The sequence below is a fragment of the Lutra lutra genome, chromosome 14, assembly GCF_902655055.1.
Source record: "Lutra lutra chromosome 14, mLutLut1.2, whole genome shotgun sequence".
In the NCBI taxonomy this organism is placed as follows: Eukaryota; Metazoa; Chordata; class Mammalia; order Carnivora; family Mustelidae; genus Lutra; species Lutra lutra.
The window spans coordinates 10,232,137-10,245,716 of NC_062291.1; the positions used below are offsets into that span (position 1 = coordinate 10,232,137).

Sequence of the window (13,580 nt, forward strand, 5' to 3'; positions counted from 1 at the left end):
CAGATTTTTATTGTAAATGATGTGTGAAGTCTGAAATTGAATAAGGTACTAAAGTGAACTTTCTCTAATCCATGCCCCCTTTGAATTGGTATCCTTTTGATAGGGGTCCCTTTACTTGACAAAATGATAGTCGTAATAATTATGATTACCCAAATATCAGAAGTAGACAAGATGTATCTTGTAGGAGACTCATCAGAACCCAGGTTCTCTGTATATAACCACATGGTAATACCTATAGTGATGAGAATCAAGAAAGCCCATCGGCTCTATCTTGAGTTGAAAATTGACCCTAAATGTTTATTAATAATTGCATCCAACCTCTGTCTCTCATCTCTGACTGGGGGTGATACCAGCATGCAGGACCAAGCTGTTCCTGTGAGCTCTGGGACATCACTCCACCATCACTACATCTCAGCAGAGCCCAGGGGCAGAAGCTGATGTTCAACATCATAAAGCAAAGTATGGGATTCCAGGGAATAACAATTGAGAATATTGGTGGAAAATTGAGCATGCAGTTAGACTGCAGTGCAATACCCTTAGCCACAGATAAAATGTTACCTAACATTATCAACATTCTTACTTGTACTTAGTTGGGTAAATCGCTTCGCAAGTGGGATGTCTCAGGTGTCTGGGAGTCTCAGCATTTCTGTTGTTACTGTCTTTGAGTAGGACCATGGTTTCCCATTGGGGAGGAAAGCTGACTCTTCATGCTACATTATCTTATCGATTCCATGGTGACCCTGCACCATCAGTGGTTAGCAAGGTAGTCACTTGGTAGCTACATCCACAGCATCTGAATTTGCTTGGGAGTTCAACTTTTAGGTCTGGGCAGCCCCTGGCTGGTTTAGCTTCCATAACAGATAAAAATTTCAACCCGAGTGGTATGCCATTAGTTGGATAATGCCTTACATTTGCATGTTTGGTATTTGATGACAGTCCTGTGAGAAAAGACTCTGCCCCCCCAGTATTTGGCTTATGTGATTGATCCTTTGTATCTCTTCGATGTAAGTAAATCAGACTATCACATGTTCAGTTCCTACATGGGTAAGTTTGTGGTTTGCTAACATGCAGTATAATCCAGGATTTTAAAATAACATCAGAGCATGTCATGGTCTTGGTGTTGATTAATTAACTCTAATTAATTAACAACCATCGGGCATGTGTATTCATTTGCCTAGGCTTGTCCCTTTGGGGAATTCTTACCAGATTAGGTTTACTTACTGATATCAATCATTTCTACATCTTTGTGATTTTTATATATTATTTCTTAGATATGTCTGTGTGCTGTAGTTCAATTACTGACTGATAAAGTTGTTAAGAAAGAACAATAAACCGTATCATTATGCTAGGTTTTTTTTTTAGAAATCAGTTCTCAATGGTAATTGTGTTAGTAAGTTATGTGTGTGAATGAATGGAATTATATGTATATAATTTTCCATTCGTCAGTATATTTAATTTTCCGAAGTCCCATATTTACCATCAGACTTGGTTATCACCTACATGCACTCAACATCTGTTCAAGAGATCAAATATTAATTAGATATGAAAGGAATCAAAAATAAGTGTTATCTCAAAGCGTGAATAGCTTTTCACTATAGTCTGTATTAACAACAGTTAGAATGTTATATGTAGACCATGAAATGTAAAATCATTTACACATCACTAGATGTATGACTTAATATGGAATTTTAGTACATTTAAAAAATGTAACCAGATTTCAGCCATCTTTTACCCACTTACAGTTGTTGTAGATGAGGCTTAATTCAAAAAGGGAGAATAACGTCAAAGAATGAATATGGAAGAGAAGTATGTCTTTAAGCTCATTAAGTCTAACCGTATCTTGATTCAGGTTTAAAATTTTTTTTTGGTATAATCTATTGTCCTTATCTTTGAATATATTTTAATTATTTTTATTTATATTATATATAATTTTTATCATATATAACTTATGTTGAGCCGTAATAATGTATGAATTCATTTAAGATGAGCAGATAGAACATTACAGCTTGAATTTAACTTTGTTCCTACACTATGGAAAAGTAATACCTTATTAAGATGATTTTTTAAGAGTTGTGCATCCAGTGGGATTTATGCAGTCATAAGTTGTGAGTAAATTATTGGTATGATTTCCTGTAAATTCTATAAAAAAATCAAGTTTTTTTTTCTTTGTTTTTCTCATAGTATTACAATTCCTGAGAAGCTGGAATACTTCATTAACAAGTATGCAGAGCATTCTCATGACAAATGGTCAATGGACAAGGTAAAAGTCAGAGTATCACATTCTAACTCAGGACTGAGTATACCCAATGATGGGTCACCGCTCAGATATATCTGATGGTGACCGTTTCCTACTTTAAAGTGAAAGCTGTGTCTAGATTGGGAAAGAACATTTAATTATGATTTGCTGATACAGTATTTAGTTCTGCCATTAACCTATGTGTAATACACATATGAGTAAGGATATTTGTTCATAAGGGGGTGCCTGGGTGGCTCAGTTAGTTGAGCAACAGACTCTTGGTTTCAGCTCACATTAGGATCTCAGGGTTGTGGAATCGAGCCCTGAGTCTGGCTCTGTGCTCTGATAGGAGTCTGCTTGAGGATTCTCTCCCTCTGCCCCTCCCCCCACTCTGAAATAAATAAACAAAATCTTTAAAAAAGAATTTTTTCATAAGACACACAGTTTTAGGAATTAAAGTTCTATGAAGTCATAAATCTAGTTTCTAAACACATATTGTTTGTGGGAGTACAAAGTAATCATAAGTACAAATAATAATCATGACAGATGGATTTATGGAGAAATATATTCAGACTCGTCTGAAGTTCAAACATTAATGAAACCATTTTTTTTAAGGTTTTATTTATTTATTTGGCAGAGAAATATCACAAGTAGGCAGAGAGGCAGGCAGGGGGAGGGGGGAAGCGGGCTCCCTGCTGAGCAGAGAGCCCGATGTGGGGCTCCATCCCAAGACCTTGAGATCATGAGCTGAGCTGAAGGCAGAGGCTTTAACCCACTGAGCCACCCAGGCGCCCCTTAATGAAACCATTTAAACTATTATCAGAAAAGGTGACTCTGGCTCAGAAATCTTTTTGAAGAAACTTTATATATAATTTTATGTTAGCTAAAACCTTGAAAATTACTAATTGAAATTGAGTGATTTTTTTACAGCTTCTACTCCTCTGTCTTACTACTGAGGAGATCTGCAGGTCACTAAGAATAAATCCCATAGCCAGAAGACATGTCTGTTTTGTCCAAAAAAAAAAAAAAAATTGGTGCAAGCAAATGAGATAAGTAACACATATCGCACTACCGTGAAATTCTCTCAAAGCTTGTGGCCAAGTGCTCACACTGCGGTGAGCCTGGTTACATTTGAGAGAGAATGGCTGTGAATTTTTGTTGGAGAAATTGAGCTGAGGACCCAGGAATCTGAGATAAGCACGAGCTGCTGGCAGAGCGAAGGTCAAACAGGGCGGGTTCTGCGGCGTTTGTGTTGGCAGCTCCGTGTTACCCGGCTGGACTCCTATCAGTTTCATGTCTTGCCTCAGCCAGTCGGTCTCCTCCTGAGAAACCCTCTTTCTGGTTTCATAAATATGTGGCTCTTTGTTCAGTAGGTTTACTTCTGAGGTGAGTCAGTAGGAGTTAAGTTCTGTTTTCCATAAAGACCCTGTTGGGTCCTGAGCTGGTGGTGATGGAGAGGAAGTGTCCAGGAAGGCTGTCCTGAGGGATTCCAGTTCAGTTCCTCCGAGTCTGTAGGCGGACAGGAGAGGAGCTAGGGAAGCGGTGATGGATACAGAATATGTATGTGAGCAAAATAATGCGGAACAAACATGTTGAGAGATCGCTGAGTACTGGAGCGGACAAACAGGCAGCATTATTCAGAAAAACTTCTCCATAAGGCAGAATCATCCAGTTTTCCTCTAAAAATGAGCATTTCAAAAAAGCATTTAAAAAAATAATGAAAAGGAGTGCCTGGGTGGCTCAGTGGGTTAAGCCTCAGCCTTCAGCTCAGGTCATGATCCCAGGGTCCTGGAATCAAGCCCCGCATTGGGCTCTCTGCTCAGCAGGGAGCCTCCTTCCCCCCTCTCTCTGCCTGCCTCTCTGCCTACTTGTGATCTCTGTCTGTCAAATAAATAAATAAAATCTTAAAAAAAAAAATGAAAAGAACATCTTAGGTGGAGGGTCCCACAATGTGGCAGAATCAATATCATGGGAGCCAGGCACCCCGTAGTCTGCTTCGGGAGGGAGTGCTCATGACCCAGTCACAGACCTGGGTCTGTTTAAGGAAGATTGGGTATGTTTAATCTCTGGGTGAATAGAATTACTCTCAGTGATTACTCAAAAATAATATTGGTCAGGGTGGAACTCTTTATATTAAATTATGCTGAGTGGGATTCAGAACTTAATGTCTTAGCTTATTTAGATTTATTTTACGAAATGTATTTAAACAATGCACACCCACACTCTCCCCAACTAATCATGTAAAATAATTTTGATGATTTTTTTTAAGTTGGCAAATGGATGGATTTATGGAGAAATATATTCAGACTCGTCTAAAGTTCAACCATTAATGAAGCCATATAAACTATTATCCGAAAAGGTGAGGGCTTTTTTTTTTTTGTGGTTATATAGTTATAATTTATTTTGAAATTTTTATTATGTAATTTCTTATTAAATGTCTTATTGTATATACTTTAAAAAAAACCCTTTATTTAAAGGTCCCATTTTTTATCTTTTGTCTTCTCTATTCTCATTTTCTATCAGTATTTAACTGTATTTTCTATCAGTATTTAATTCTATCAGTATATTAATCTCCTTAGTATTTTTCAGTCCTTTTTAAATTTTTATTCTTCCCTCATATTTTTAAGGACTCTGGAAAATATTCTTATCATGCTTAAGAGTTTCTTGATGAGGGATAATGAAGTAATTTACAATGATTGTATAAAATACGTTTTCATGTATTTTACTACTGTGGGGGAAGTCAGTATCTTGACAAATACAGGACTTTGTAGCTTGGTGCTTACGGAGGGAGAGTTATTCTTATCTGTCTATTCGGGTGTTTATTCAGAAAAGCCTTCACATACATAGCATATGATCTGGCATTGCTTCTCCTTTTTAGTTTCTATACAAAGTATCAGAAGCAGGGAAATTAAAGGAAATTAACCTCCATGCAGTACTAAGCTGCAATCCCTCTTAGCGGTCTTGGTCAAAGTAAATCTCCACTCACATTCTGCTTCTCTGAAATTTTACTTTACCTTTTCTTTTTTAAATAAACAATGTTTATTTAAATTGTTCTTTTTTTAAAAAAATATTTTTAAGGAGAGGCAGCCTATTTCAGATTTTTATTTTCACTCGGATTCATCATGCCCACGCCCTCTCCCCCTCCTTTGTTTTTGTCGTTAGGAAAAAGAAATTTATCGCTGGCCAATCAAAGAGTCTTTAAAAACCATGCTGGCGTGGGGTTGGAGGATTGAGAGAACGCGGGAGGGAGACAGCATGGCCCTCTACAATCGGACACGTCGCATTTCTCAGACAAGTCAGGTAAGAACCATACTGCTTGTGTCTAATTCTGGTTTTTATAAGTTTTGAGATAGACATTTGCTGGGGCTCGTGGGTGGCTCAGTGGGTTAATCCTCTGCTTTTGGCTCAGGTCATGATCTCAGGGTCCTGGGATCGAGCCCCACATCAGGCTCTCTGCTCAGTGGGGAGCCTGCTCCCCTCCCTTCTGCCTGCCTCTCTGCCTACTTGTGATTTGTCTGTCAAATAAATAAAATCTTTAAAAAAAAATAGACGTTTGCCCCAGTATCTGTGAGATTAGGAATCATTTTATCATCGTGGAGCAGATGAAGTAGGGCTTGGTGCTACAGGGAACACTAAGACAAGAAAGACTCCCTCCATGCCCGCATAGCAAAAAAATTTAAAGAATGACAAACATTTTATTTTATTTTTTTTTTAAAGATTTTATTTATTTGACAGAGAGAGATCACAAGTAGACAGAGAGGCAGGCAGAGAGAGAGAGAGAGAGGAAAGCAGACTCCCTGCCGAGCAGAGAGCCCGATGCGGGACTCGATCCCAGGACCCTGAGATCATGACCTGAGCCGAAGGCAGCGGCTTAACCCACTGAGCCACCCAGGCGCCCCAAGAATGACAAACATTTTAGAAAGATAGTTCTGGCAGCAGAATGGGGAATGAATCAGAGAAGGGGGAGATTAAAGAAAGAAAGGCTGATTCCTTGGGAAGGAGACTGTAGACATGCCATGAAACAGAACAGAAGTATTAAATGTCTGAATTAGAGCAAAGATAGTGGGAATGGAGGGAAATGGATATATCCTGGAGATATTTTTGAAGTAGAAGAGACAGAATTCTGTGACTGTCTGATACAGGATTGTGGATGAGGAGGAGTACTCAGGGTGATTGCCATGGATCCAGACTGGCCTGTCAGGTCGGTGGTTAATTTGAGTAAGGTAGGGAACACAGCAGCACCAGGAGATGACAAGGACAGAACAATAATTTGATTATAGATGTTGTGTTGGGCAGAATATGGCTCCCAAAGATGATCCCAGTTGCTGGAATCTGTGAAAACATTGCTTTACTTGGGCTTTACCAGTATGATCAAAGTTAAAGACCTTGAGATGGGTGTGGGGTGGGGGTTGGGCACCTGGGTGGCTCAGTTGGTTAATCACCTGCCTTCAGCTCAGGTTATGATCCTAGGGTCCTGGGATTGAGCCCCATGTTGGACTCCCTGCTCAGCAGGAAGGCTGCTTCTCCCTCTCCCTCTGCCGTCACCACCACCCACATCTCAAATAAATCTTAAAAAAAAAAAAAAAAAAAAAAAAGAAAAGCACAGGGCAGTATGAGAAGTCTTATAGTTGATGACAAGTTATGTGTCATTTTTAAAATGCCAAAATTCAGAAATTACCAAAATTCAGAAGTTAAGTTTCCTTGTTATTGGGGATAACTTGGTTAATCATTGACCACTGTAGGAAGTACTTTTAAAATTAAAGAGTTGGCTGTATTTTGTCTTAACATTTGGCCCACTGAAACATTTGTAAATATTGCCCTCTTTGATTAATTACTGTTTGCATGAAGAAGAATAAATTTTATGCGGCTAATTTGAATCTATAAGAAACCAAAGAATACAAGGGATCCTTTAACGAAGGTAATGTTTCAGAGTCGGATTCATCTCACAATTTGTGGAATTCTAATCATTAGCTTTTGGGATTGGCAGTCCCTGAGATGTTGGGATATATTATTCAATCATCAATTGAAATGATCAGACACCCACACATCATTTAATTTGCTAGATACGTTTGTGAACTAAGTTTGTCCAGATACTTGCCGGTTTCATCTGATGCAACACAACATGTGGAAGTTTATTTGTCCTGTATTTCTGACGTTTGTCTTAAGTCTCCACTGGGCTTTTTAATTAGGCTCCATTTTTTGTCACATAAATCATCTAGGTTTCTGTGGATGCCGCACACGGGTATAGTCCCCGAGCCATTGACATGAGCAATGTCACGCTATCCAGAGACCTGCACGTAAGTGTTATGGACTTTTAAAAGCATTTTTAAAAAGCAGACTGTGACACTTTCCTGCCTGTATTTTCCACATGAATTATTTGAATGTGGTGATCATATAAAGGGTCTGTGAAATTGAAAGTTACGGACCTTAATTGCTTTTAAAGTTGATATAACTTTTTCTAGGATGTTTCTTCTAGATAACATATTTTCCTTAAAGATAATGGCTATTTAAAAAATCCCACTATAATGAAGTAGTGTGTGAGAAGAGAATAAATCAGGAATTAAATCTGCCTGCTCTGACCATAGTTGTATCTGTTCTCCTTGGTCGATAAGGAGTGTACTTTGAAATGGCTGATTTGAGTAAAAGAAAATGTGTTGTCTTGTATCAGAAGTCAACAGGTCCAGGGGCGCCTGGGTGGCTCAGTGGGTTAAAGCCTCTGCCTTCAGCTCAGGTCATGGTCCCAGGGTCCTGGAATCAAGCCCCGCATCGGGCTCTCTGCTCAGCGGGGAGCCTGCTTCCTCCTCTCTCGCTGCCTGTCTCTCTGCCTACTTGTGATCTCTATCTGTCAAATGAATAAATTAAAAAAAAAAAAAGAAGTCAACAGGTCCATATGATTATCAAGCAACAGTATTGGCATTGTTAGTATTGATCCAAGAGAAATAAATACATAAAGAGAAACCCTATGTAGTAGGTCATATTAATTATGTTAAATGGTTTGTCTTGCCCTCTGTCATTGCTCCTGTATGGATGGAGATCTTAAAATGAAATAGTGAACTTGAAAATCAAAAGGAGAAGAGAGAATGTTAGAGGCAATCTTATCTTTTGATAAGATTGAGATAAGATTTTAGATAAGATTTTGATAAGCAAAAGGCCACAGCCAGGGAACCTCTGTGGCTCCTTAGTCAGTGAACATGTCTGACTTTTGAATTTAGCTCAGGTCATGGTCTCATAGTTGTGAGATCGAGCCCCGTGTTGGTCTCCCCACTCAAGTGAGAGTCTGCTTGAGATTCTTTTCCTACGCCCCTCCCCCTGTGCACACGCATTCTTTCTCTCTCTCACTCTCTCAAAAAAAAAAAAAAAAAAAAAAAAAGTCCACAGAAAGGTTAATGTGGTTTGTCTAAGGTCTCTGATCTCTCCTGAAGTTTGGGACGATGTGGAATATAGAATCTCCCTCTAGGTTCTTTGCATTCACTGTTTAATATAAAGTTTAGATCATCTTTTAAAGCTTTGGAGATTACAGTAAGAACATGAAAATAAATAGATTTTTTTTGTTAAAGTTCGCAGCTAATTTGAAATTTCATTATTTGATTAATAAAACCTGTGTCCTTGAATATTACAAATAACAAGAATCAGTCCCATCAGATCACCTCTGCTATTTACTGTTGCATGATTTCACAGGCTGGTAGAATTATTTGGGATTCAGATTCCAGCTAGGAGTTGTATTCAGGGCACCTGGGTGGCTCAGTCGTTAAGGGTCTACTCTTGGCTCAGGTCATGATCCCAGGGTTCTGGGATCGAGCCCCACATCAGGCTCCCTGCTCAGCAGGAAGCCTGCTTCTCCCTCTCCCACTCCCCCTGCTTGTATTCCCTCTCTTGCTGTCTCTCTGTGAAATAAATGAATAAAATCTTTTTAAAAAAATCTTTAAAAAAAGAGTTGTGTTCGATGATCTTTTAAAGGTATTTTAGCACTGACACACTATGATTTATTAATTTAAAGTATGTTACAATATTACCTATTGGCAAGCAAATTTCTCTATTTCTACTCCTTAAACTGTAACTTATTTGCTAAATATTTTGTTCACTTAAGGCTATGGCAGAAATGATGGCTGAAAACTACCACAATATATGGGCAAAGAAAAAGAAAATGGAGCTGGAATCCAAAGGTAATATTTTCTAAAAATCCTGATAAAAAACAATCAGAGTGCGACTCTGTGAGTCTCTGAAATGGATGGAACGGTCTTTTTAGAATGAGAACTTCCTATACATTTGTTTTCTTAGAATAGTTCAAACACGGGCTGCCTGGGTGGCTCAGTGGGTTAAGCCTCTACCTTTGGCTCAGGTCATGATCTCAGGGTCCTGGGATCGAGTCCCGCATCGGGCTCTCTGCTAAGCATGGAGCCTGCTTCCTCCTCTCTCTCTCTCTCTACTTGTGATCTCTCTCTCTGTCAAATAAATAAAATCTTAAAAAAAAAATAGTTCAAACACACCTGTAACAGTTTTGGGTGGAAATTCCGTAATTACCTGACTGTGAGTGCACCTTTCTTCATGTCTCAGAATTCCAATGGCTCTCTCAGGCCCGTGTTAGCTTGCAGATACCTGTTCTCATTCTAACATTCGAGGTATTCTGTGCATTTCTTAGACCTCGCTCCCTGACTTCTATCCCTAACTCAAATATTTTTCTCACGTCGTGCCTTCCCACTTCCAGTCACCCCCTCTGCTGGGCCCAGTACAGTCATGCTCTTGTCCCTTACATGCTTTTGCTTTTCTTTTCTGCTGTTTTTCTTAAATACTAAAGTGACTAAATATTCTTAATCATTTTCTCAAGTCTTTTTTTAATTTATTTGCATAAATTCTTCAATTTAGTGTATCCTACACTGATGATCTCTCTCATCGTTATTTATTCTGTATTGGTCTATGAACATGTTTGTGTGTGTGTACGTGCACACCTCTCATTACTTCCCACATGGATTTCTTTCCCTCACTGAGAATGTAACTGTCTCCAGGTCAGGACCACACATTCTGTTACCTTTGTCATATTTACTGTACAGTTCTAGGCATCAAGAAATTCTGTCTAAAAATATATGGGAGATAGTTTTGAAGGGCAGGGTATTTTCAGGGCTAAAACTAAGTGATGTTGTAGGTTGGGACCCGGCATCAAACAGTAGAAAACAGAATAGCACAAATTAAAATCAGTCATGGAAATGAACAGAGAGGATTCCTTATACCACAATTGCCTGTTGCAAAATTTGACTCAGGGCTAGACCTGTTTTTCTAGAAGCCTTCCATGAATGTTTGTTAAATGAGTGGCCAGATGTTTGGTTGGCTGACGGATGAATGGATGGACAGCTGATTCACAGTGGCATAGAGTTTTGCTTAGTGGGATTCTTGAAGAGACATCATCCAAGTGACTAGTCAACAAAATTCCTATTTTTCATGCGGGCAGATGACATGACAAAAATACGTTCTCTTTTTTTCCCAAGTAGCTTTCAATCACTACGGCTTGGTCAGTTTCTGAGCCAGCTCTTAGAGATCCCACAGTCAGTGGAGTTTTAAGAGCAATCCACCTGTAAGTGAGACACCTAGACCGCAGCGGGCAGCTGGCACTGGTCCCGATTCAGACTGCATGGCTGGGAGACAAGCCTAGGTGCGCCAGGCTATGGGGCAAGGTGGTGATACGAGTCTGCAGAACCTTTCATCGTTCTTCTTACTCCTCGTAATCTTCCCCCTTTGAAGGAGAAAGTGAGTGGTTGAGGACCAAAACAGCAGACCAGGAGAAAAGGTGTTGGAATATACAGTGCTAGGTCTTGGCTTTAAGTTGTTAAGAATAACAAAGGTGAGAGATGAGTCTTGGAAAGAAGATAAGCTGAGGCTGTGAACAGCTTTAGGAAAGAAATGACTTGAGTCTTTTCTCAAATTTGTTCTCTCCTCTGGGGACTTTGACCTCAACCTGTATCCTGACCATGCTGCTTCTCTTCTGAGATCTAGGTTGGCATGGAGGAGGTGCCTGTCACGGTCCCTATGTCTTAGTGCCTGTGGGGTGTGTGTGTGTGTGTGTGTGTGTGTGTGTGTGTGTGTGTGAGAGAGAGAGAGAGAGAGAGAGAGAGGGAGGAAAGGGAGGAGGGGAGGGACGGAGGAAAGAACAGGAGAGAAGCACAGGAAGTCAGGAACAAGGAGGCAACTAGAAACAGAAGATCATTTACAATCTGTTACACACCTAGTCACCTAAAAATATCCACTCAGAAGCTGCGCACTCTAGTTTCCAACCCATCCTGGGCTTTTTATTTTCTCTCCCACCCTCTTCCTCTCCCTCCTTGAGTATCTGGTACAGGTATCTGACCCCCAAATCATTGTGGTTGCCAAATTAATATAATTTTCTGGGAATAAAGGACTAAATGAATTAGTGGAGTTCAAAATAGGAGATGATTACAGGATGATTAAATTAGACGCTTGATTTATACTTTTTTTCTGTAAAACATCCCGTTACATCTTTGATTACAGTAGAAGTCAAATCTGTTCTCAGTGTGCTTAATAACATATTCTATATCCTTCTTGCTGTTCACCGAATGATGGTTTCTGTTGTTTTCTGACAGTTGCATTATAGTCAATATTGTTCCTACCAAACTATAAAATAAATGACGGATTCTTAATATACGTAGTGTTCCTGGGTTAGCGGAGACCTGTCCCTTTGCATTTATGATAGTATACTGCCACCTAGTGGTGAGAAAGCTCAGTGCGTGATTCCTTTGCGTTTTTGATGGCTTCTTTCATGTGTGGGGCAAATTCATTGTTTATGATTGTGTAAGTGGCTTCTGGCCACATCATATTGGACGCTGATCTAATGGGCTTTACGTTGTCCCCACAATTCAAGCCAAATAGTTAAGTATTTTTTTCTGGAATTCCCATTAGCAGCTTGGTTTCAGGAAATTTCAGCATCCCATTGAAAATACATTTCCTTATGTGTTTTATAAATGTTATATCTGCGGCACACCGCTCATCAGATCCTTGTATCTGGAATTACCCTGTGATTTCTGAAACGTTCATAAACTTACAAAAATTTTTACAAAATCTGTAATTTTATAGAGACATTTTTCATTATTAATTCTTAAAAAGTTTCAATATGTTCTAAATCTAAAAGGAATGCTCTTGTATTTTTCACTAAAATAGGTAAACTAGAAACCTAGATGCTTGTCAGAGTTTTTAATCAGTCAAGTGTGTATGCTGCTCTTGGGAGATATTTAAGAGAGATTAGCTTTAAAATTAGTAGATAAGTATAGGTTTTGTGTGGAATGTGTGACTTTAAAGTACTGCTTGATCGGGGAGGTGTACTAAAAATTCCATATTTAAGACATTTTTTTTTTCTGTTCTGTCTCTCAGGGGTGGGAAATGAAGCCTATCCCTTGAAACATGCCTTGTAATTTCACTAGCTCACGCTATGTATGTTTTGGTGTGTTTACACACTCCACATCCAGAATTCATTTGGATGGAGAGGGGAATGTGGCTGCTTCTCCCTTCCCCTGTGATTGCACATGTCATCAACACGTGATATCACAAATGCCTCGTGTCCATATTTTAATTGCCTCTTAGAAGGCATATGTGCAGTCCTTTTTTGAGTGGATTTCCTAAATTAATCAGAGCATTAAAGGCACTGGAAAGGCAAGAGCCTTATACAACCTGTATATACTCCGTGTCTAATAGGAAAATATCAGAAGTCCTGTACCCTGGTCCTATCACATTTTGGAGTATTTTCTAATTGCAATGATGTGTTCTTGTCTGGGCATGCTCTCAGGAGGTGGAAACCATCCCCTGCTGGTACCCTACGATACACTGACAGCCAAAGAGAAGGCCAAGGATAGGGAAAAAGCACAGGACATCCTCAAGTTCTTGCAGATCAATGGCTACGCCGTATCCAGGTAAAAGCATACCTATCATTAAGCGTTCTTGTTACGAAGACTGAGTGTTTAACTGTCCCCGTCAGATTTAATGCTGGAAATGATTCTGTGATCTGTTTAAACCTTACAGCTACTATTTAGTATCTCCACAATAAACACATCGGAAACATTAATGCCCTTGGCTCTTGGCCACATGATTGGTTCCTTTCACGGCTTAGGTGAAATCCCATCCATCTTTTAGGCACAAATTTTTGACAAAAATGACCCTCTGTTTCTCTAAAAGCGACTTTTTTGCATAATAATAGTTATACTCTAGAGTTGTTTTTTTTTTTTATCAGATGCGAAGTATTCCTTATAAATTGATTCTCACTTTTGCCTCTATAGCTGCAGGGATATTAGATCATTTTCCATTTTTTATATATTCCATATGTACATTTTAAGCAAAATGGTACCTC

At 39.2% G+C, this 13,580-nt stretch overlaps 1 protein-coding gene across 8 annotated transcripts in view; it reads left to right on the plus strand.

The window, feature by feature from the left end:
- Positions 1-13,580, plus strand: part of RYR2 (ryanodine receptor 2) — a 738,447-nt gene that overhangs the window by 565,671 nt on the left and 159,196 nt on the right. For all 8 annotated transcript variants that reach the window (XM_047702071.1, XM_047702073.1, XM_047702075.1 and 5 more), the window contains 6 exons: positions 2,182-2,260; positions 4,506-4,595; positions 5,399-5,536; positions 7,456-7,533; positions 9,324-9,399; positions 13,023-13,146. In XM_047702071.1, coding sequence (XP_047558027.1) covers positions 2,182-2,260; positions 4,506-4,595; positions 5,399-5,536; positions 7,456-7,533; positions 9,324-9,399; positions 13,023-13,146 — 585 coding nt within the window. The remainder of the gene's footprint in view (positions 1-2,181; positions 2,261-4,505; positions 4,596-5,398; positions 5,537-7,455; positions 7,534-9,323; positions 9,400-13,022; positions 13,147-13,580) is intronic.